The 24,929-nt window shown below is 35.0% G+C and overlaps 1 protein-coding gene and 1 long non-coding RNA gene across 4 annotated transcripts in view; one reads left to right on the top strand and one right to left on the bottom strand.

Moving 5' to 3' along the window:
• Positions 1-12,848, top strand: part of LOC125938857 (uncharacterized) — a 29,392-nt gene extending 16,544 nt beyond the window's left edge. For both annotated transcript variants that reach the window (XR_007462839.1, XR_007462838.1), the window contains 2 exons: positions 10,501-10,569; positions 12,421-12,848. This is a non-coding gene — a long non-coding RNA (uncharacterized LOC125938857). The remainder of the gene's footprint in view (positions 1-10,500; positions 10,570-12,420) is intronic.
• Positions 1-24,929, bottom strand: part of CEP85L (centrosomal protein 85 like) — a 154,503-nt gene that overhangs the window by 18,839 nt on the left and 110,735 nt on the right. The window contains exons 6-10 of one of the 2 annotated variants that reach the window (XM_049654251.1): positions 20,048-20,227; positions 12,268-12,420; positions 10,188-10,342; positions 6,027-6,144; positions 4,931-4,981 (exon numbers count right to left, since the gene is read on the bottom strand). In XM_049654251.1, coding sequence (XP_049510208.1) covers positions 4,931-4,981; positions 6,027-6,144; positions 10,188-10,342; positions 12,268-12,420; positions 20,048-20,227 — 657 coding nt within the window. The remainder of the gene's footprint in view (positions 1-4,930; positions 4,982-6,026; positions 6,145-10,187; positions 10,343-12,267; positions 12,421-20,047; positions 20,228-24,929) is intronic. The other variant, XM_049654252.1, reaches the window with a different exon arrangement.

The following is a 24,929-nucleotide window of genomic DNA, read 5'->3' on the forward strand; positions in this document are numbered from 1 at the left end:
AAAAAAAAAAACTAGGAAGGAAGAATTTCATGTCAGGTCACATCACAAAACTAGGATAACATAAAAACAGGAGGTAAACATCACATAATAATAAAGTGAAAATATTAAACCAATTTATCTATTTAGGTTAAAGGAAAGTTAAATTCTGCTTATAAGACACTCTAAAGGTTTATGATCCATTTTCCCACTGTTTCTACTGAGAAAACCTGCTGGATGAAGGCTTTAAGAGAGACTTGCTAAATATTGGAATAAAATCTTTGGAGGCTGTGAAAACATGTTCTCTTGAAGTGATATAAATAGGACAGGATGTTACAGTTTTGAGATTGGTGGTTCCAACCATGCCTTTAAAAGTGAACAGTCTTAATGACCTTAAAGCATTATTGTATCTTTTATGTTACAATGTTCATTGATAGCTGTCAACTCAGGTCAATTTAAATGGGAAAACTCTTTCAGTGAAGAAACAATTTCAGTATGTTAGGAAAAACAAGTATATCTAACAAACTTTTTTATTCTGTATGTCTTCTGCCGAAAGCTTATAATAGTTATACAAAATGATAACAGCTCACTGGAAAAAGGATTATTTATGCAGGTGAAATGTGCTTTTAAGGAATAAATAGGAGGGAAGGCAATGACCAATGAACTAATTCACATTCCGACTGAAGTCACATTTATGGAAATGATGGGGAATGTTCTATTACAAAATATCTTTTTATACTGTACACTGACAGAAGAAAAACGTCTGGTTTTTGAAACCAGTTTATGAAACCAGTTTAGCTATACTGGTTTCATAAATGTAGACAAAAGCATTATTCTAAAGGATCAATGAATAAACAAGTTACATGCCTATTAACATCACCTTGACGGGTGAACAAAATAGTAGACAAATCTGTATTTTTACAGCACTAAACTCAGTTTCAAAATCAGGATACTTTTACATAAAGTACTACCTTTCTATATTCAACAACAAATATAATTAAGAGAAGACTGATTTCTCCCCAACATCAGAATCAATAAATCTAAACCAGCTATGTATTTATTTGACTTCTGGTACATAGTGGTAAGCCACAGCTGTATTTTAAATATAGCACTTTCAACTCTGTAACAATGCCTTATTTTTATCTCCGATAAATTGGACAAAAAATGAGTATGGCAAGGGATTTCATTTTTCTCTTTTGTCATAAATTTAAACTGTAAGAATAACCTGCTTACACCCAAGGCAATGCAATACTCCAAAAGTCAGCCAAATGGAATTTGAACAAATTTGGTCATCTCAATAGTTTGCAGGGACATAAAGAAGTAGTGAAACATTACATTCTACTAATACTACATTCGTTTTGTCTGCTAAACCCTCTAAAATGGAAGAACTTCCTGGCACTGTGGATGAACAAAGAATATGCAAATTGTAATAGCAGTGAAATTTTACAATAAATTTAATATTGTACTGATAGCTTAATGTATAACTCGGGGCACCTGGTGGCTCAGTCAGTTAAGGAACCAACTCTTGATTTCAGCTCAGGTCATGATCCCCTAGTTTGTGGGATCAAGCTCCACACCTGCTTGGGAGTCTCTCTCTCTGCCTCTACCTTGCTTGCACCCTCTCTAAATAAATAAATAAATAAACTCTAAAAAAATTTTTTTAAAAGTAACTGTATTAATTCATGTTTAAAAAAATGGCTGGAAAGCTCTACTATCACTCACTATAATGTATTTTGTGTTACTTTGCAAATAACATTTTATTTCTAAGATACCTCATTATAAGGTATTTTTTTGTGTTATGCAAAGGAATTTGAAGAAATTAAAAACAGCTATAGCATATAGGAAGGACATCATAATCTATACAGAAGTAAGGCTGGCCATTCCTTATGTAAGCAGGTGGGGAAAAGACTAGGCAGTTAAGGGGAAAAATTTTTTTTAATGTTTATTTATTTTTGAAAGGGGGGTGGGGAGAGGGAGGGAGAGAGAGAGAGAGAGACAGACAGACAGACAGACAGACAGACATAGGGTGAGAAGGGGAGGGGCAGAGAGAAAGAGACAAAATCCAAAGCAGGGTCCAGGCTCTGAGCTGTCAGCACACAGCCTGATGCGGGGCTCAAAGTCAGGAACCAACTGCAAGATTGTGACCTGAGAGGAGGTTGGAGGCTTAACTGACTGACCCAGCCAGGTGCCCCAAGACTAGGCAGTTTTAAATAACTAGTAATTAAAGGGAACTGCTCTATTATGTGTATCAACTTGATAATAAGCCCATTAACTATAGTATAAAGCAACAAAAATTCTTCTTCAACTCAAAGTGTTCTCTTTAAGATTCTCTCTGTGGGATGCCTGGGTGGCTCAGTTAAGCTTCCAACCTTGGCTTAATTCATAGTCTCATGGTTCATGAGTTGGAGCCCCACATCGGGCTCTGTGCTGACAGCTTGGAGCCTGGAGCCTGCTTCAGATTCTGTGTTTCCCTCTCTCTGCCCCTCTCTCACTTGTGTTCTCTTGCTCTCAAAAATAAATAAAAGAAAAAATTTAAAAAATAATAAAAAAAGATTCTCTCTGTGATTTCCAATGCTAGGGAAACAACTAGTATCAATTTTTTAGAATAAGCAATATTTTTAGATGTTCACAGAGAACACATCTTTTATATTCATCAGAAACCACCAAATAAAAAAACTAACTTTTTTAACTGTAAGGGGCCAAAAACTCAAAAGTTTTCATAAGAAACACAAAGCAAAAAATTTTGTCATCATTTTAAGCATATTTGTCATCCTCTATAATTTTCTATTTAAATATCTTGATAAATATAGCTGCCCTGGACAGTTATCAACATTTACTATCTGTCTCTGTTAGCAAACCATATACAAGATCTATAGATCTAGATGGCCACAATGACTTACTCATTGCTTCAAAAAACAAGACAATAGAATTAATGAGTATATTGTCTGGCCCCAAATATTTGGAAATAAATGCATCTCAATAATTTGATTTTCATTCATTAATTAGTTTGAAAAAATAAAGAAATGTTTACTCAAGCATGTTAAGATCAAAGAATAGAATGGCATATAATTACATATTCTTCTACATATCATTTATATATGGTCATGATATTTAAATGTGACTAAAAGACTTGGTTGATATGTAAAAATAAATTGTATTAAGATGCCACCACAAATAAGTAAAAGGCATATTTCAATTAATATAAATACATCCTGATAATCTGTAATGTGAGAGATAGTATGTGATGAATTAATAAACTCTTACAAGTCTTAGCCACCAAAATTTCAGTGTCAAAGGACCATCTTCACTGTCCTTAATTTGGACGGAGATAACTTTTATTTGACTGATTTCTTAGAAAATGTTACCAAGTGAAATATAAATTCCTTTTATTATGGCCTATAATAAATCAAATAATAATGGCTGAAGGAACCTATCCATTTTGTGATTTGAATGGTTTGTAGAACAACTGAACTTATGTCTACAGGAATACCGATTAAAGAGTATAACCTTGTGAACCAATCCAGCAGGCCCACACACTTGCTGAACTGGCCTACTGTGTGATTAAAATGATAAATCACTTAACATGCGTAAAAGACAAATCATACCATCTGTAATTCTGACACTTAAACCATTTATCTTTTTATTCTTTACTTCCATTTGTTTTTAATTTTTTTTTTTTAATGTTTATTTTTGAGACAGAGAGAGACAGAGCATGAACAGGGGAGGGTCAGAGAGAGAGGGAGACACAGAATCCATGACAGGCCCCAGGCTCTGAGCTGTGAGCACAGAGCCCGACTCGGGGCTTGAACTCACGGACCGCGAGATCATGGCCTGAGCCGAAGTCGGCCGCTTAACCGACCAAACCACCCAGGCGCTCCTTTACTTCCATTTTTAAGAAGTAAAACAATTAGGAGGTACAAAAAAAAATAAAATTATTCAGCAAAATTATGTCCAACGGCTTTCCATCATACACAGAATAAAATACAAAGAACATCTAGCCCCAGACTACTTTTCACCATCACCTCTCACCACTCTTCCTCATAAGCACTGCACTACTCCAGACTAGCAGCCTTTTTGCTGGTCATGGAGTACAAAAGACACCTTCAGGCACTGGTGGCTCTCTTTGCCTGAAATGCTCTTCCCTTGGATGTCTTCATCCAGAACTCTGTTCAAATATTACTTCCTCAGGAAAAACTTCATGACCACTGTATCTAATGCAGCACTGTCTATTCATCGTTCTCTACCCTACTTTTTTAACAGTACAAATCATTCCTTGACATTGTATTTCCATTTTGTCCATCTCACCCCACTAGAATAGCCAGGACTTGCTTGTTCACTGATGAATCCCCAGTGCCAAGAACAGTGCCTGACACAGATGTAGGTGCTCAGTAAGTATCTGGCAAATCAATAAAAAAAAAAATGAAAATCCATTTAATCCACAAATTTTGGATTGTGTATTATGAATCAGACACTCTAACCTCTAGATATGCAAATGAGCTACGACAGTCTCCCAGGAAACTAAGCAGGAGGTAAAAACACAAATATGTAAACAACATGTTATACTTTGATAATACAGAAGGAATAATACAGAAGGAAGAGAAGTGTTGGCCAGTCACAATAGACTGGAAACAGTCCGTGATCTTTAATAAGTAGATCACTGATGATCGGATCACACATTAACCAATGTGTTCTCAGTAGTAGACTACACTCAATTAAAAGCAGGAAAGGTAAGGAATAAAGAATAATCTTCAAAATATTTTGAATGACTGATTTACCAAAGAGCATTTTCATTCTAAAAAAGTAAAGATTAATATTAAAGAATTTGTAACTTCACTTCAAGTGCTATTAATCTTTTCATATAAATACATATATGCTTTAATATTTTTAGATTATATAGCCACTAAGAGTAAATCAGCATACAGCTAAATTAAAATATGCACAAAACATTCCTTACCTGAATTTCTAAAATCATTCTTTCAATCTCATCTTGTTGGCTGTCTATTATCTAAAACACAGAAAATATTATCAGTGTGAACTAAAAATTTTTCCACTGCTTTTAAAAAGTACCAATATTTAGAAAACAAAGGAAAACACAGGAAATAATGAATTTATTTTTTTAAATCAGGGTATGATTTTTTTTACAAAATTATTCATACCAAGTATCCTTTAAATAGACATATTATTTGGATCACACATACATAAAACTACAAAAGTTTTCCTCTACTTCTTGATAAAACTCTATGTAATTTATAAAAATAACTTTGAGACAGATGTCGAACAATTTAGGAAGGAAAAGAAACCCTTTTGTTTTGCTAAAAGGCAATATAATTTCTTCTTAGTTTGGCTCTAACAAAAATTTGAATTATTTAAATTTACTTAAATTGTCATTTTCAGAGAGACTGGCTGGCTCAGTCAGTAGAGTATGTGACTCTTGATCTCAGGGTTGTGAGGTCAAGTCCCACATTGGGTGTGGAGCCTACTTAAAAAAACGTGGGGAGCCTGGGTGGCTCAGTCATTAACTGTCCAACTCTTGATTTTGACTCAGGGTCATGATCTCATGGTTGTGAGATTGAGCCCTGCATCGGGCTCTGCACTGGGCATTGAGCCTCAAGATTCTCTCTTTCCTCCTCTCCCTCTGCCCCTCCCCTGCTCTCACTCTTGCTCTCAAAAAAAAACAAAAAACAAAAAACACATTAAATAGGGGCACCTGGGTGGCTCAGTCGATTAGGCATCTTACTCTTTATCTTGGCTACAGGTCATGATCTCACAGTTTGTGAGTTCAAGCCCTGCAATGGGCTCCACACTGACAGCATGGAGCCTGCTTAGGTCTTTCCTTTGCTCTCTGCACCCCGCCCCCCCCACCCCACTCATGCACAAATTAAACATTTTAAAAAGTATAAATAAAAGAGTCATTTTCTTTCCAAATAAAAACATTCAAACTAAGTTATTAAGTATTAACAAAAATATAAAGTAGCTATAACTTATATGTCCATACACACATAACCAACATAACACAGATTTCATATTTATTATCAAAGACATCAACTGACCTTACTAGCATTCTCATTTTGCTCTCTCAGGGTATCATTTTCATTTTGAAGCTGTTTTGCATCTAACATGGGAAGGCGAATTCCATCTTCAAGGCATCTTTCTACTTTTTGCTGCAAGCTGTATGTTTTAGAAAGACAATTAAATAAAGAAAACCCACTCTATGTGCTGATTTTGGTAGATGACTTCAACATAAAAGATAGTCCCTTCTTAGGGCCTATAATATTTTTTAACTGAGTGATAATGAAGACCTACAGATTCCATATGAATAAGAATGAGCACCTACATCTCACAGAAGTAAAAAATACAATGGACGCTGGTCATCTTTTTAGAAATGACAGATTTGAGACCAGAATCCAAAGCTGCTTAGTGTGTGACATCCTTAGGCCCTAATGAAGTTCCTTATGACCCTAATCTGAGCTCTGCAGTCCAAATCCTGTTCTTTCTTTCCCCTGCAAAAGCAGAATTCCTTGATTAAGATGATTTTGTTTGGGAGCCTAATTATATGGATACATGTCTTTTACCTTCATTCTGAGCTCAGCCAAAGTTTGTTTGTAAGGATAGTTGTTGAGAAAACCAGTAGAATTATTACATTTCTCCTTCATTAATAACAGCAGCAATGTGTTATTCCTCTGCTATTCATGGCAGAGACTTGAATTACAGAGAGAAAACAACAAAAGGAAGCCCCTCAGGTATATTAAGAGTAAAAGATTGAAAGGGAAAAAAAGATGTTAATCTTGAGAAAAGAAAGAATAAGTCATGTTCTGGTTAAAAGGAATGACACCATTAACAATAATGACCAAAATCAAAACAGAAAGACACATCGGAATAGTTCCACTCTAGCTTTCAATCAGACTTAAGAGTTGCAGAGCACTAAAAGAAACACACTTCTTACAGTTTGGGTTTTGGTATTTTCATTATTTTTTTAAATTTTTTTAATATGAAATTTATTGTCAAATTGGTTTCCATACAACACCCAGTGTTCATCCCAACAGGTGCCCTCCTCAATGCCCATCATCCACCCTCCTCTCCCTCCCACCCCCGTCAACCCTCAGTTTATTCTCAGTTTTTAAGAGTCTCTTATGGTTTGGCTCCCTTTTTTTCCCCTTCCTCTCCCCCAAGGTCTTCTGTTAAGTTTCTCAGGACCCACATAAGAGTGAAAACATATGGTATCTGTCTCTCTCTGTATGACTTATTTCACTTAGCATAACACTCTCCAGTTCCATCCACATGGCTACAAAAGGCCATATTTCATTCTTTCTCATTGCCAAGTAGTATTCCATTGTGTATATAAACCACAATATCTTATCTCTTCATTTTAGCCACTGACTGGCGTAAGGTGATATCTCAGTGTGGTTTTGATTTGTATTTCCCTGATGAGGAGTGACGTTGAGCATCTTTTCATGTGCCTGTTGGCCATCTGGATGTCTTCTTTAGAGAAGTGTCTATTCATGTTTTCTGCCCATTTCTTCACTGGATTATTTGTTTTTCGGGTGTGGGGTTTGGTGAGTTCTTTATAGATTTTGGATACTAGCCCTTATTTTTCTTCTTTCAAGTATTGTGGCTTTCCTGTGCTTTCTCTCTCTTCTAAAAATAAAGAAGTGAAAGAAGTGCCATACCTACATTCTGGGCAAAGAACTGACAGTCCTACCTGGCACAAAAGCACTTCCAATATGTTAATAAATAATGGCACCAGACAAATTTTCATGTATTATGAATGTAGTGCACTGCTTTGTAATATATTGTTACTTGTCATAAAACTATTTGCTTTTTCAGTCTAAAAGTGACAAGTGTATTATTTCTATTTCAGAATGAGCTTTCTCCCTCCAAATCAGTGTCAATACACTGCTTCTATGTAGTTACAACATTCTAAGAAAAATAAATTACATTAAAAACTATTAAGGTCTTTAAAAAAAGGAACCAGCTATGAGAAGGGAACAACATACTGTGTCATGAAAAAGTACCAAATAAGTCTTTTTTCATGTACACATTCTTGTTTTGTTTATATTATGAAGCATGCTCACTTAGGAAAGTAATAAATCTCTTGAATAGCAAAGGTATCAACTTTATTACTAGGGATCCCACCCACATATCTTACTTACATTTTCACTTCTAATGAAAAATTTTTATCTGATGTTTAAATACCAAGAGTTCTCATATATTAATAAAGTGGGAAACTTAGAGACATTACATAGGCACAGATAAATGTAATGATATAATTCATAGTCACATACATATCTGAAGTTCTTCTGGAAACAAGAACTTTAGTTTATCATATAGCTGAGGAAACTGAAATAACACCCTTACCTCCAAGTTCAAGTGACACCATAGCTATATAAGTACTGAAGAATTTTAGAAGACCTTATTTGGTCTTTTATATCTACTTGAAATTAAAAGAAAATTTCTGGGAAAATTTCTGGGAAACATCTCTGAAAGTATCAAGGTAAAAAAATGGAACACGGATTCTGAAATGCACTGTACTAAATAAGTCTAATGAAAAAGACTAGGCTCAATTTTGAGAAAATCTAAATAAAAGAGAAGGTATAATATCATATTAAATATATAAAAGCACACAATGGAACAAAACTAATTATATTCAAGTGTTCCTAATTCTATTCATAAAATGGCACAGTTTGAGTTTGTGATCAAAATGCCCTATAAAATCTCTTCTCATTTTCTCTAAGAAGAAAGAAAAAGAACATATGGTTGAAATAGTGGAGGTCAGGAAGCTGTTCTGAGAATAGAGAATAGACTGTAAGATGTGGAGTTATAGGAAGGGAAATTAAAGAGCAAGAAAGCAAAAACCAAGGGAAAAATAAATGTAAAGCTAAAAGTATATGAATTTTAGGGGGCACCTGGGTGGCTCAGTCGGTTAAGTGATGGACTCTTGATTTCAGCTCAGGTCATGATCTCATGATTTGTGAGAACAAGCCCCGCGTGGACTCTGTACCGACGGCGGGGAGCCTGCCTGGGATTCGCTCTCACTCTCTCTCTGCCTCTCCTCCACTCACTCTCTCACTCAAAATAAATAAATAAACATTAAAAAAAATTGTATGAATTTTTTGAAGCAGAGATTAGAAACACTGAAGACCATAATGTCTCAGAATCAGATGTTTTCTGCACTGAAATCTAAGAAAAAGAGTAGACCAGGCATATTAAAGGCTTTGAAAGTAGTAAAGCAATATTAACATGGAATTATCAGATGGATTTTGATTAGAGTTACATGCAATTGGGAAAAGCATGAGGAGTATATTTCTTAAATTTAGTTTTTGTTGCTTTGTTGTCTTATTCTTCCGTATAGTTTTGGCTATTTATATTTGATCATCTATTAAGGTTTAAGTTTTATAAAACAGAGTGCATGTAGTTGCATATATAACATAGTTCTCTAGGTTTTTTAGCAATCTAGTATTAATTTTCCAGATTAAATATATTAGCTAAATATACTAATAAATGATATTCCCTGTCATTCTAACTATATTAATTTAAAAGAGAAGAGTACCATCAGGCAAGATACATGAGTAAACTTGGAAGATACATGACAAAATAGCCATACCTGTTGTTCTACAGTAAGGGAAAATGGGAGTCAATTATTTCACTTTGATGTATCTCATTAAGGAGTGCAGTCTGAGTATTTGCTTCTCTTTGTTTACTTATTTTTTGGCAAAGGCATCAGATTGTGTTAATACTTTCAGTTTCCAATTGTTTTTTTGTTTTTGTTTTTGTTTTGGCGGCAGGGGGTGTTACAATCTCACCATTCTCATCTAAAACTTTTGGCAAGACGTCAGTATATTGCATTAAAATGTGAAATCATAGCCAAGACAACCTGCTTCAATGACATAATACTTACAGTTCTTAAGAGTTCACCTTTCAATTTGACAATAAATTTCATATTAAAAAAAAAATTAAAAAAAATAAATAAAAGTCCCCTACTATGGAAACCAACTTGACAAGAAATTTCATATTAAAAAAATAAAAATAAAAATAAATAAATAAAAGTCCCCTACTATGGAAACCAATTTGACAATAAATTTCATATTAAAAAAAAAAAGAGTTCACCTTTAAGATAACAATATAGTAATAGCTACAAATTAATGTATCTTAAGTGAAATGCTTTATGAAAAATATGAGTAACAAAAATAAAAAATTACTAAAGGTTTGTTTACCTCTGAACTGTAGTTACCAACTCCTTTTCTTTCTTTTTCTGGCATATTAGTTGTGCCTCTTTTTCTTGACACTGTTTTTTGATCTCTTCAAGCTTTTTTTCTGCATCCAGCAGAGTCTCTTGCAAATTCTTATTTTTTTCTTCTAGAATCTGAAGCTAAGGAGAAAATTCTTAAAGTTTATAACACATAGAATATTAAATGTGTTTCTGCTAGAAACTGTGTTCTAAATTATTAACAAGCTTGTGATTAAAATCACAGTATATTTTATCTAGAGCACTTAATAATACTTTATTTCTTCCTTTGTGTGTAACAGGAGCTAGGAGAATGAGATTATGGAGAAGAAAAGAATGGGGTCAGAAATTCCTAGAGGACAGAGAGAAAGGTAAATGATCTCAATTTGGGGATACTTTAAAATTTTTATTTTTAATTATGCTAAAATATGCAGAACACAAAATTTACCATCTTAACCGTGCTTAAATGTACAATAAATAGTATTATTACATTCACATTGTTGTACAACTAATCACCAGAACTCTTTTCATCTTGCAAAACAAACTATATTCATTAACAACTCCCCTTCCAGCTCTGCCCTCAGTCTCCAGCGACCACACTTTGACTTTATGAACTTGACTACTTTAGGTACCTCATACCATATTTATCTTTTCATGTCTGGCTGATTTCACTTAGCCCAATGGCCTTAGGTTTATCCATGTTTCAGAATTTCATTTTTTTTATAGGTGAATTATATGGATATGCGACATTTTATCCATCAGCGATTGGGTTGCTTCCATCTTTTGGCTGTTGCAAATAATGTTATTATGAACATATGTATGTACAAACATCTGTTTGAGACTCTGCTTTCAATTCCTTTGGGTATATATCCAGAAGAGGAATTGATGGTCATTGTTTAAAGAAGCATATCATATTCCACAGTGGCTACACTATTTTACATTCCCATCAACAGTGCACAAGGATTCTAATTTCCTCACATTGTCACCAACACCTGTTACTTTCTTTTTTCTTTTCTTTTTTTTTTTTTTTATTAGCCAACCTAATGGTGTAAGGTGGTATGAACATGTGTTTTTACATCTATATTCCTCTCTGTTCCTGCTCATGCCAACTCCTGTGGTACTTCTTTAGTTCCTTCCTGACATTATCCTCTCTTAGTCTTATAGACAGAGAATCCCTTGTAGGCCTAGAGTCTGTAAAATAATGACCCTCCATGGATTAAACCAATGATTCTCAACTGAGAGTGATTTCTCCCCCAAGGTGATATTTGGAAATTTTTGTAGACATTTTTGGTTTTGGGGAGGCAGGAGGGAAGGAGCAGTGCTACTGGCATCTAGCAGGTAGAGGCCAGAAATGCTGTTAAGCATCCTTTAATGCACGGGACAAAATCCTAGAACAAAAAAGTATCCACCCTTTAATGTCAATAGCACTGAGGTTGAGAATTTCATGATTAGAAAAACTGAAAAAGACTGAAGAGTAGGTTTCACAGATTTATAAATAAGGTTTTGAGAAGAAAGGCTTCACCAGAGTTGGTAGAAAGACTCTGGATGAGGTACTTGTAAAAAAGAAAAATGGTCAGAAGAGGTAAGAGGAGTGAATGGAGACCACAGACTAAGGTGTACGAATTTATGGAAAGGTTAAGATGAATGAAGAAAACAAATACCTGGAAAGACAGTCAAAAAACGTCTTGTTGAGCCTTGGCTGAGCCAGAGAATATTGATTGGGTAAAGCCAGAGAACATATGGTGCATGCATGTATGTGTGGGATGGGGCTGTGAGACCGGTTCAGAAACTACCTTTTAGAGTAAAATGTTAAGTAAAAGAGCTAACATACAGGTTTTTCAGGCAAATAACCATATATTAATTAACAACAAGAAAGATACACTCATGCTTAAAGTTTCTAATTAAAGTTAATTCTAAAGACAGCAATTAAACACATCAATTTAATATAATTAGCCAAATGTAGAACCAAAATTTTAAATTCTAAAAATTATGAAATTTCTGAAGAGTCAACCTAATAAAGTGGTTATGTTTTCAAGTCATTTAAAAGTGAGCATTTTATTTCATGTTACCTGAAGACTCTGACTCTGTACATCATCTAGAGTTGGAAGATCAGCCAGATACTTTTCCAAGGTCTCAATTCTTCTCTGCTTTTCTTTATTTTGTTCGGATTCCTTCTGACATTTCTTTTTCAGGCTACTGATATATCTATCTCTGGTTTTAAGCTAAAGAAAAAAGATTATGGATCTTCAGAGGCTTTGTGCCATTAAAAAAATAACAACAGAACCAACAGTTCCAGGTTATAGTTTAGACTACCACCAACTCAGGTAAGATTCACCTTATTTCATCAACTCTAAGATTCACATTTTTAGAAACTGTCATATCAGTGAAGTCAAGAAATTTTTTGAAATTTTTGTTTGCTTTTGCAACTGATGGCATCCTATGAACTGCAGTCAGCCAGGTAGCAGGGATGACATAGCTTTTATTGCCTGCACATGTACAAACTTGGTCGAAGCTATTCATCTCTGTCATTTCGACACTGTGTATATGTTGCAACTATGGGCTGAGTTTGAATGATATTTAAAACACCTTAAAATATTACATTATAATTTGGCGTGGAAAAAAAAAGTTACGATCTGGAAAGACAAAGAAATAGAGCCACAGGGTTTAATTTCAGAATTTTAAATTTGAATTTTAAAATCAATGAAGCAAATATTCGTCTCTGGAGGGATGACTTCAATTTCTTATTTCTAACAAAGCTATATCCAAACATTTCATGTGAAATAAGAAAGGAAGATACCCGGGGCCCCTGGGTGTCTCAGTCAGGTTAGAGACTTTGGCTCAGGTCAGTGTGGAGCCTGCTTGGGATTTCCTCTCTCTCCCTCTCTCTCTCTGCCCCTACCCCACCTTGCATGCATGATCTATCAAAATAAGTAAACTTAAAAAAAAAAAAAAAAAAAAAAAAGAAGGAAGGAAGATACCTAAAAGTAATTAAAGCTGTTTTGTTACTGACTTGCAAAGAAATTGTTTATCACGTACTCAAGAAATGCAACCAAAACCAGGAGAACATACAAAAATCACCAGATACTTGGAAAGAGATATGGGCACTAGTGAGACCAGTCCATACCTCAAGCCAAGACTACTGTTAAGGTATTTATTAGGTCATAATTGAATTTGTAACATATTTTTTTTCTCAAAGTTACATATGATAAAAGTTTGCCATACCACTGATGTCATTTTAGGATTGACAGAACATGTTAATTGAACACCTATTATAGAACACTATATGGTACATGATTCCAGTATATCTTAATTTGTGAAGGGTGAACCTCAGATTTTTATGTACTAATTTTTTCACCTTTCCACCTGAAATATACGATCTTTAAATTTCATCGCACAAATTCAAAGTTCTTTCATATTTCAGATCAATTACAAATAACATGTGTACACAAACAGTTACCTAAAAAGTAAACTCCAGACTCTTCTTCACTTAAATTACTAGTCTTCCAAAAGCTTACAGGTTTTTACATCCTTTTCCCATATTCACCAGGGAAATAAGTGTCAATAATTAGTAGTATAATGGTTCACTTTCCAAAATTTTATTAAAGCTGACACTTGTGCACAATCTGGTTTCTTTCATGTCTTATCTAATTTCTTTTAAGTCCACTGTGTAACAACTTTTATTAAAACAAGTTCAATTGGAAAAACAAATCACCTCTCCTTTCATCTATTCATTCCATCAACAACTTTAAGATATATTTATTAACTTGGGTAAAGAGCAACATTGATAAAATAGTTAAGTTCTAATATTTACTGGAGCTTTCTCTGGATTAAAGGCAAGTGTGATGCTGTGATAATTTGTGATCTTTCAGAACTCACAGGTTGTTGTGACCATCTGAAAGACCACATAATGCCATTCCCTTTTTCTCCCCTTTTCTCTTTTTTTTATTGGATGATAATTATCATGCAGTGTTATTTTAGTTTCAGGTGTACAATAATTCAACAAATAGATACATTCCTCAGTGCTCTTCAAAGTAAGTGTACTCTTCACCCTTTATCTGTTTTACCCTCCACCCACCCAACACACACTCGGCCTCTCTGGTGCCACCAGTTTGTATTCTGTATTTAAGAGTCGGATGTTGGTTTCTCTCTTTTTCTCTTTGTTCATTTGTTTTGTTTCTTAAATTCCGTGTATGAGTGAAATCATATGGTATTTGTCTTTCTCTGACTGAGTTATTTCACTTAGCATGATCTTCCCTATATCCATCCGTGTTGTTGCAAACAGCAAGAACTCATTCTTTTTCATGGCTGAGTATTGTTTGGTTGTGTATATATGCCACATCTCCTTTACCCATTCATTTAACAGTAAACACTTGGGTTGCTTTCATATCCTGGCTATTGTAAGTAATGCTGCAATAAACACAGGAGTACATGTATCTTTTTAAATTAGTGTTTTTGTTTTCTTTGGGTAAATACCCAGTACTGGGATTACTGGATCATATGGTAATTCTATAATTAATTTTTAAGGAACCTTCACACTGTTTTCCAGAGGCTACACAAATGTGCAGTGCACAAGAGTTCTTTTTTCTCTTCATCAACACTTGTTACTTCTTACATTTTTGATTTCGGCTATTCTGCCAGGTGTAAGATAGTATCTCATGGTACTGAATTTCTCTTACAAATGATATATCCAATAAGGAAGTTAATATCCAAAATATATAAAGAACTTATACAACTCAACACCAAAAAAACCAAATAATATGATTAAAAAATAAGCAGAGGATGTGAACAGAAATTTTTCCAAAAAAGACATAAATTATTCCTTTTTTGAATATGAGGTCCAGAGGTCTTTAGTGACTTAAGTACAAGTCACTGAGACACAGGTGGGATTCAAATATAAACCTCTGACTGAAAAGCCAATGTTCTTTCAGTTCTTTCATACTCCGCATAACCAAATTCCCCCAAATTCTCTAGCAACCAGTTCTGCCTGTACTCCCCATCAACAAAGCCTATTCTTGCCTTAGCAAATGACCCTGTAAGTTACAGAAATAAAAATAACCAGCCTATTTTTATTAATGTCGCCCTAATTTATATTTAATTTTTTAAGTGTCTTAAATGTGACACAACGATGTCCTCAAAGAGAAGCCAATGGAATAGGTTAGTCATGCTATCTTCTCCTGTGCAAAGATGTCCTAGTTTGCTTTTTTTTCTTTGGCTGGACAACTGTCTTCTGTGCTGTTGTGTCAAGCTTGCTGCCCTTGATCACAAATATCTGCCAATACTCTCCTACTGGATACTGTTTATGCTATTTGTTGACCACAAGCTGATTACACATAATCACTAAGTCTGGGTTGTTGTTGTTGTTGTTGTTGTTGTTGTTGTTGTTGTTTTTTAAGCCCTGTTCACTGATGAGAAGCTCTTTTGTTTTGTTTTGTTTTGTTTTTAACTTAAAAGTTTCATGTTGGTTACTAAAGTCTGAGCTCCAGTAATTACCTCCAGGTAAATCAACTATCACCAAGAAATTTTCCCTATTCAATTTATAAAAGGTTACTTTTTTTTGTTCAAGGAAATATTATTTAGTATTGAGATTATTTCTAGAAGACAATAAGGAGGGCCCTGTTTTCAGAAGAGGTTTACAAACAAATATATTTTTATTTTAAATACAGTTATTAGAACAAAATAGATTACTGACGAAATGTTTTCCTCTAAATTTTCTTATAAATAAACCATTATTATTAGAACAAAGCATCAGCTGTAGAGTTAAACCGTCCTGAATTTTACTCCTTGCTTTTCAATAATTTCTACCTACATCCAACTGGACAAATTATTCAACTTGTCTCAGAGCTTCAATTTGCTCAGTTTTTAAAATGGGGATATAGTATATATCTGTCAGGATTTTTGTGAAGATTAGTTAATATTAAATGAAAAAATGCACTTAATGCACCTTCACATGCTATCTGGCATATACAAGAAAGAGCTTATCAAAAGGTAATTTCTGGGGTGCCTGCGTGGCTCAGTTGGTTAAGTATGTGACTTTGGCTCAGGTCATGATCTCACAGCTTGTGAGTTCGAGCCCCACATCGGGGTCTGTGCTGACAGCTCAGAGCCTGGCGCCTGCTTCGGATTCTGTGTCTCCATCTCTCTGTCCTTCCCCTAATTATGCTCTGTCTTTTTCTCAAAAATAAACAAACATTAGGGCACTTGTTGGGATGAGCACTGGGTGTTGTATGGAAACCAATTTGACAATAAATTATATTAAAAAAATTTTTTTTAAGTAACTTCTATTTTTGTTATTTTTCACATTGAATGCTTTTCTGTCGTAGTATCAGTCTTGATCAGGATAACAGAGAGGAAATGCAGAAGGAAACAATGCAATCCAATCTCATGTGGGCCTCAAGTGCTGGTCAGTTAATGTGTTACCCATGAGTCTATTTACTAGCTTCTACACTCTCTTCAAAAACTCACATCATCTCCATGGCCTCTGACACAAACTCTAACACCAACCCCCCTTCTGAATTTCTCTGGTATACATATTTCCATTCTCAACTGCCTCACTCCATATAGAGACTGTTCCTCTTTCCCAAAAGTAATTCTTCCATCTTGGCGTCTGTTATCAACCTTTTCCTATTTTTCTCAGGAATTTGCTCTGTCATACACTCACTCTGACATCTTTAATATCCAATTTATTCTTATCTCACTCTTATCTCTCTTCTCTTCTCTCTTAGCAAAAATCACTTGAAAGCATTCATTCGTTCATTCATTCATTCATTCATTCAATATGCCAGGCACCATGGCTGGTGTTACATATGCTACAGTGACAGACTGATACATCCCTGCTTTCCTAGAGCTTACAGAGAGATATTAAAATACAATGATTACTCAAAATTGTGTTAAGTACTAGAAAAACAAAACAAAATGCTCTAAACATACAAAAAGAAGGGGTTACAGGAGAAAGATATTTAAGCTGAGACTTGACAAAATAAATGGGTGAGTGAGTAGTGGGAGAAGAGAGTCGAGTATTAACCAGGCAAAGAAGAAATTCTGTGTAAAGACTCTGATACCAGAACCCAAGCCTGACCTGTTGGAGCAACTGTAAGCACTGCACTGTGACACAGTGTACCAGAGGGAGACAGCTAGAGCCAAAGGTTATAGTTAGGCAGGGCCTTTCTGGTCAGGGGAAGAATTTGATTCTTACTTTAAAGACAATGAGATGGCATTATTGGGTTTTATCAAGTAAGTCAAATGACTAGGTCTTCATTTTAAAAAGTTCAGTCCTCCACACGATCAAGAATGGGCTGGGAGGCTGTGGAGCAACTGGAACTCTCATGCGTTGATAGAAGTGTTAAATGGTACAAGCACTGGGAGAACTCGGGTGGTCTTTCCTTTTCTTTCTACCTCACAGGTACATTTATTCACACCAGAAACAATACAGCACTTCTACAAATGTACAGCGATGTTCCACGTTCCCGTCTAACAGAGCTTGCTGAAATTTAAAGCCAGCTGACCAGGCTCCATCTGATGTGTACTCCACGTAAAGCTGATTAATGATGACCATAAGCAGATGCAGGACTTGAAGCTTTCAAAGCTGTACTTCTTTTATGAGCACTCCCAATTTTATAAATGACGAAGCCCATCAACCTCATTCCTACCTCCAAATCTCTTGCTAAACTTAGGTACAGCAGGCCTCTAAGTGGGGATCTAAGCATTTTTATAAGGCTTTGAAGCATCTCAGCACAGGATCACTGGCTCAGGATGCCCCAATCCATAAGGCCAACTCAGAAAGGTCACTAAGTGTGCAGAACTCAGGTAGTTTCTTGTAAGTTAAACCTCTATCGTATGAAATGTATGATTCAGAAATTCCACTGTTAGGAATTTATCCGGGAGAAATGAAAATATTCATATAAAAAATGTCTGTTACAGGAATGTCTACAGCAGCCTTGTTGATAATTTCCCCAAAATGCAAACAATTCAAATATCCATTAACAAGAGAGTAGACACACCATGATATATCTATATAATACAATGCAACTCAGCAGTAGATAGGGACAAACTACCAATATATATACAACAATATGAATAAATATCAAAGGTATTAAGTGAAAGAAAACCAACACAAAAGAATACATACAGTATGACTCCATTTATATGAAGACCAAGAAGATTCAAAACTAATCTGTAGTGGTAACAGTGTTTCAGAAACAGGAAGGAAACTAGACTAGAAAGAAGCACAAAGGAATTTCTTGTGACTGAAATGTTTGCTTATTAAGTAAACTCTATGCCCAACATGGGGTTCAAACCCATGACCCTGAGATTAAGAGTTGCATATTCTACTGACTGAGCCAGCCAGGCACTCCTAGTGATTGAGAGGTTTTGGTTTGACTATATATAAATTATGCTTCAATTTAAAGAAAATATAATAAATAAAATACACGGAATTGTAACAATAACAACAAAAAAAGTGACTGGAGACAGAGAGGAAAGCAGACAGGCAGGGAAAGATTGGACTCAGAGACACCAATGAAGAGGCCTTTAAAAAAGCTTTTGCCAAGAGATGATAACTTGGACCACTCTGGTAGTGTTAGATGGATTGTATATATATTTAGGAGACCGGCTTAATGTTGGTAAGGTTTCCAGCATGCATGAGTAACTGAATATACAGTAATGAACACTAAAGAAAATTTTGTTTTATATTATTTAGGAAGAAGAGGGCACTCAGAAGGCAAAATAAGAATTGTCTTTTGGACATGAACAGCTTGAAATATTTTTCAAGTAACAAAAGATGAGAAAAATCTAGATAAGACATAAAAATATATTTTAAAAGTCTGTATCCACCGAATCATCGTAATTTGCACACAATCTTTCAATTAATAAATCTCAGGTGAGAAAATATTTTAATCCCTCCCACATCTATAGAATCAATAAATATTTTTTTAGCTCCCTCCAGATTATGGTATTGCACGGAGCCCCCAAAATACAGAAAAGAAACAAGAAACAGGTACCTAAGTTATTTTCAAGTTAGCCAACATAAAATACATCATAAAGCTAAGAGAAACCATGTACATTTTTGTCAGGTTTTGGAAGATCCAAAATTTAACTCACATGTATACATATACAAACACACAAAAATGTCAACTGAGTGCTCTATTAATAACTCCAAACATGCCTGCAGAAATCACGGTGACTGTTTCAAGATCACTTGAATGGAAGTTTCAATTAATAGAATAATAAGCTGGGCATATCAAGAGTCTAAAACCAGTTCTGCAACTAAGTAGCAGCTTAAGGATCTATGCTTCTTCAGTAAATTAGGGCTAGCAGGTAATCTACTCGATCTTTAATGACACTATAATGGAATGAAAGGAAATACAAAAATACTTTAATAAAGGTAGAAAGGTCAAATAAATATAAGGATATATCACATGCTTAAAGATTTTGTTTTTTCACTACTTGTTCTGAATCAGGGGCTTCAGCTTAAATAACTTTAAGTCATGTTCTTATGAAAAAAGACCACCTTTATTTCATTTACCAATCCTTCATACTCAACAAGACAAAGAAACAGGGACCCAAAAAAAGAGAAGAAAAAGTTATTTGTGTCACATCTCAGTGTAGGCAACAAACTTAAAAAAACGTTTCACTACTACTTAGCAAGATGTAATATACTGCGGCATTTTTAATCCCTCAAGAAAATCTTTAGATTTTTGTAGACGGCACAGACTTTCTTAAAAGTTACTACAAAACTAATCATTTTAATCTAAGTGTACAACCTGGTATAACACCTAAAATATAGTAGATGACAAAGAATTATATGTTGAAGCAATGTTATTGACCTAATTCAACTTTATTAAAAATATCTACCTTTTCCTCCAGTTTCTTCTTTTCTTCACTAAATTGGCTTATTCTTTGTTTGAGAAACTGGTTGAGCTGTAAAACCTCTTTTTCAGTAGATGCAAGCTTTTGCTCAAGTTCCTCTTGCTGGGAATGGGATACTGACTGATCACAAAATGGAGTCTGGAGTGAACTGTTCTCATACTGTGGCTATCAGGAAAGAAAAAAATAAAACAGGTTAAAGATTTACTTGTCCTGAAAAAATGAAAAGAAACTGGAAATAAGGTATTGTACAGAGAGTGTATATATAGGCTTCTGCAACAGACAGCCCTTGGCATGAATCCCAGCTCTCCCACTTCCTAGTTATGTGCCATGATTAAATCACATTACTTACTTACCAATGCCAAACCTGTCTTCTCATCTATAAATCAGAAGTAATAAAGTCTACCTTGCAGTGTTTTTTTTTTTTGAAGAACAGAGATAAAATACGTAAAGTTCCTAACACATAAAGAAAAGCTTAATAAAGGCAAGGTTTTTGGTTAAAAAGTATAATTAGAGACATAAATAATACATTAAACAGAAATGAAAGGTCTAGGGAGATAAAAACTAAAGAACTAATTCTTCACAGGTGAGCATTTCCAGCTAATATTAAACTCAGTAAGTAATTTTTGAGAGGGACAAAGAGAGTGCATGCGCACAAGCATGGGGTGGGGAGGCGGTGGGCAAAGAGAAAGGGAGAGAGAATCTCAAGTGGGCTCCATGCCCAGCGCAGAGACTAACACAGGCTCAAGAACACGACTATGAGATCATGGCCTGAGCTGAAATCAAGAGTCAGACACTCAACCGACTGAGGCACCCAGGTGCCCCATCAATAAGTATTAATTTTTTCCTCTAACTAGAATGTAAGGTCCATGAAAGCAGGAATTATTGTCCATCTTAGTTGCCCTTATATCGTTATTTCCTAGAATAATCACTGGCATAAAATAAGAGCTCAAAAAACAATTGCTGATTGAACAAATGCATTCTTGTTTCTATGAGCGAGGTTTTATAAGGAATTCAGGTTAGATCTTTCCCCTACCGTGCAGCATTACAATCAGGAAAAGGCAGACAGAAAATACAAATATTTCCTCAAAAAATTAAAATGTTCTAAGTACTGTAAAAGATACCAATACAGTAATGTGAAAGTAAACAGACAATTTATTTTTCCACTTACTCAACACATATTTACTTAAGCACATTTTATGAATTGTATACTAGGGATTCGACAGTTAATAAAGCAAGGTCTCAGCAGTTTAATAAAGTATCACACAAAGAAAGACAATGAAAACTGCCTAAGTGCAAAGACAGTTGTACTGTAGTACCTATGGGAAGGTTTTACAGGAAGTGAACTTGAACTAGACCTTGAAGAACTCATACTTCACCAAAGGAGGAGTTATAATTCAAAAATTATATAAGTAGCATTTATCGTGTGCTGAGTATTTCAAAGATGACAGACTCTACCACTGTCCTTTAAAAACTCAAATTCTAATCAGAGGCATCAGAGAAACCCTCAGATGATTATATATATATAGGGCACCATACAATATGGTAGCCAAAGAAAAGTCGTTTTAAGTAAAAAGAATGGGGAGGTGGGAGGACAAAAGAAGACAACATTGGGAGAATGAGGAAAAAGGCTTTACTGGGAAGTGGCTTTTGAGATACCCTTTGAAAATAAGGAGGATTCTGGCAGAAATGGAGAAGGGAAGAGCTCAGATCATGCATGATCTCATGGTTCATCAGATGGAGCCCCACATTGGGCTGTGCTGACCATGCTGAGCCTGGCTGGGATTTTCTTTCCCTCTCTCTCTTCCCCTCTCCTGCGTGCTCTCTCTCGTTCTCTCTCTCAAAATAAATAAATACAACTTAAAAAAATAAATAAATGGAATATATACAGAGAATACCCATCGCTGTTTAAAGTATGGATTGTAAGAGGGAGGATGGATATAAGGGGAAATTTAAAAATCTACGTGGGACCATACTGTTGTATAATCACAAGATTCAGAGTTAAATCTTAACTCATAGGAAATGAGTTAAGACCATAAAACCACTGGTTATAAAACCAGTGATGGTTTTATAACAACAAAGTAACATGATTTAAGAAGATTGTGAACTCTGTTTTGTAAATCTCTGTATTCCCTGGCATTTAGCCCAGTAGGCAGACTCTCAATAACTTTGTTTATTTATTTATTAATGTTTATTTGTTCTTGAGAAAGAGTCAGAACATGAGTGGGGGAGGGGCAGAACGAGAGAGGGACACAGAATCTGAAGCAGGCTCCAGACTCTGAGCTGTCAGCAGAGCCCGATGTGGGGCTCAAACTCACAGACCCGGAGATCATGACCTGAGCCGAAGTTGGATGCTCAACCGAATGAGCCACCCAGGTTTCCCAACTCTCAGTAACTTTTGATTGAAGGGAAAAGAAAAGAGTAAAGAGAACAAGAGAGTGCTACAACCACTGGAAGCAGTGGACAACAGGAATTAGAGGATACTGAGAATGGATGAATGGATATGAATATGTCACTTTCAGAAATTATTCTAACCTACTTAGCTGATAAAAAAGAGGAGTTAAACAAGAGCATGGAGAACAGAATGAAGAAAGTCTGGAAGTAGAATTGAGAGGATTTAGAGAAAATTATTTTTTAAGAAGTGTACAGACAGGAAATGTTAGATAACTAAGGTTTGAGATTTTTAGTCGAGTAACAGGAAAGAAAGATCCTATTCTGAGCCAAGGTAAGAAGGTCATATAGGAGAACAGCTCTAAGCAGATGTACTTAATTATAATTAGAGCTTATTAAGATTATCATTTGAACATACAAATAGAGAGGAAGTTAGAGAGATGGGTCTAAAATTCAGAAAGATGGGTGGGCCAGGATAGGAAACTAAAAAAAAAAAAAAAAATAACACAGACTTATAGTTTATAATCTGGCATGTAGTGAGCTCAGAAATTTCCATTCCATCTGTTTTATTAACAAGTGAAAAAGCTGAACACACTGAAAAATCAACAATTCTTCTTAGATATATCAGAAGTAAGGTCACAGGGTAAACTTCTGCCCCCTAAATTGGGGAGACAGATGAATACAGAAAGTCACACTTACTAGAACAAAATCCTCCCTGCAACCAATGCTGGAATAGGAAAACCAGAACTGAAGTTGATGAATTGCTGGAGGCTCAGAATGGACAATTCTGAGAGTCAAAAACTCCAAGGGAGATCTAGTCATAGGAGACACTCAACTTTTTTGAGTTTTACTGCCACGAGCTCTATCAGGTCCTCACAGTGATTAATTATCAGGGGAAAATCTCTTCATGTTTCTAGCAGGAAGATAAAAGGAACCATTTGGAAATACACCAGAACACTACATTCTTCTTAACAAGACCTGTCTTCAGTAGAAACTATGAAACTAGAGACTACCCTACCTAGAAGGGAACTAACCTACCTAGAAGAGAAATATTCAATTCTAGTTGTCTCTAGCCATCCTCTCACTTAAGGGTAGGAAGGAAAAAGACAGAAGCACTCATTAAGTTCAGAGTCCAAAATCACAGGCTCACAAAAAGACTAACATCTAACCAAAGGACTACATAATACTTCTTTCTCTACACCTTACCATTATATTATTATTTACCACATTTCCTTTTACCTAGTACATCTGATCTAACTTTCAACAAAAAATTACAAGGCACACTAAAAGACAAAATCACAGCTGGACAGACTAAATAAGCAACAGAACCAGAGTCAGAGTCAGATATGACAGGAATGCTGGAATTATTAGACCAAAAAATTTTTAAGACTATGATCAATATAGGGCATTAATGCTAAGGCAGAAAACAGGTAAGAACATATGGTTAATGTAATAAGCACAGAGGTGGCTATCCTTAGAATAAAAAATAAATTTTAGAGATCAAAAATGCTGTAACAGATATAAAGAAGGTCTTTGATGGGCTCATCAGTTGACTGAACACAGTTCAGGAAACAATCTTAGAGCTTGAGGATATGACAAGAAACTTCCAAAACTATAGAACAAAGAGAAAACACTGGAAAAAATAAAAGAGAATATCCAAGAACTGTGAGATAACTACAAAAGGTATATAACAATACAAGGAGAAGAAAGGAATGAAAACAGCATTTGAAACAAAAATGACTGAGAATTTCCCCAAACTGTCAACTACCACATCTCAGATTCAGGAAGCTCAGAGATCAAGCAGAATAAATTCCAAAAAACTACATCGAGGCATATTATACTTAGATTTCTGAAAATCAAAGATAAAAAAATATCTCAAAATAAACCAGAGGAAAAAACACCTTATCTCCAGACAGGCTAACATAACAGTTGTATCTGACTTCTCAGAAACTGTGCAAACAAGAAGAAAGTAGAGTGAAATATTTTGTGTTGAGAGAAAAAAACCCACCAACCTGTAATTCTATACTCTGAAATTATTCTTCATAGGTGAAGAAGTAAAGGTTTTCTCAAACAAAGTTGAGGGAATTTGTTGCCAATGGACTTGGCTTGGAAGAAATGTTAAAAGGAAGTTCCTCAGAGAGAAGGAAAATGATATAGGTCAGAAACTCAAATCAAATCAAATCAAATCAAATCAAATAAAAGCTTTTATTTGTCTTAATCTAATAGATATGCTTATTCAACAATAATGGCAACAATGTGTTCACTTAGTGTGTGTTTGTGTGTGTGTATGCTTAAGTGAAATGAATGACAGCAATGATACAAGAAAAAGGAAGGAAGATTTAGTAGTACTTAATTATTACAAGGAATTTGCACCACTCATGAAAGGTACAGTGTTATCTGCAAGCAGATATGGGTTGGTTGTAAGTGTATATTGCAAACTCTAGGGCAACCACTAAAAAAAGAAGTGTAATCTATATGC

Source organism: Panthera uncia, assembly GCF_023721935.1.
Source record: "Panthera uncia isolate 11264 chromosome B2 unlocalized genomic scaffold, Puncia_PCG_1.0 HiC_scaffold_24, whole genome shotgun sequence".
Taxonomy (NCBI): Eukaryota; Metazoa; Chordata; class Mammalia; order Carnivora; family Felidae; genus Panthera; species Panthera uncia.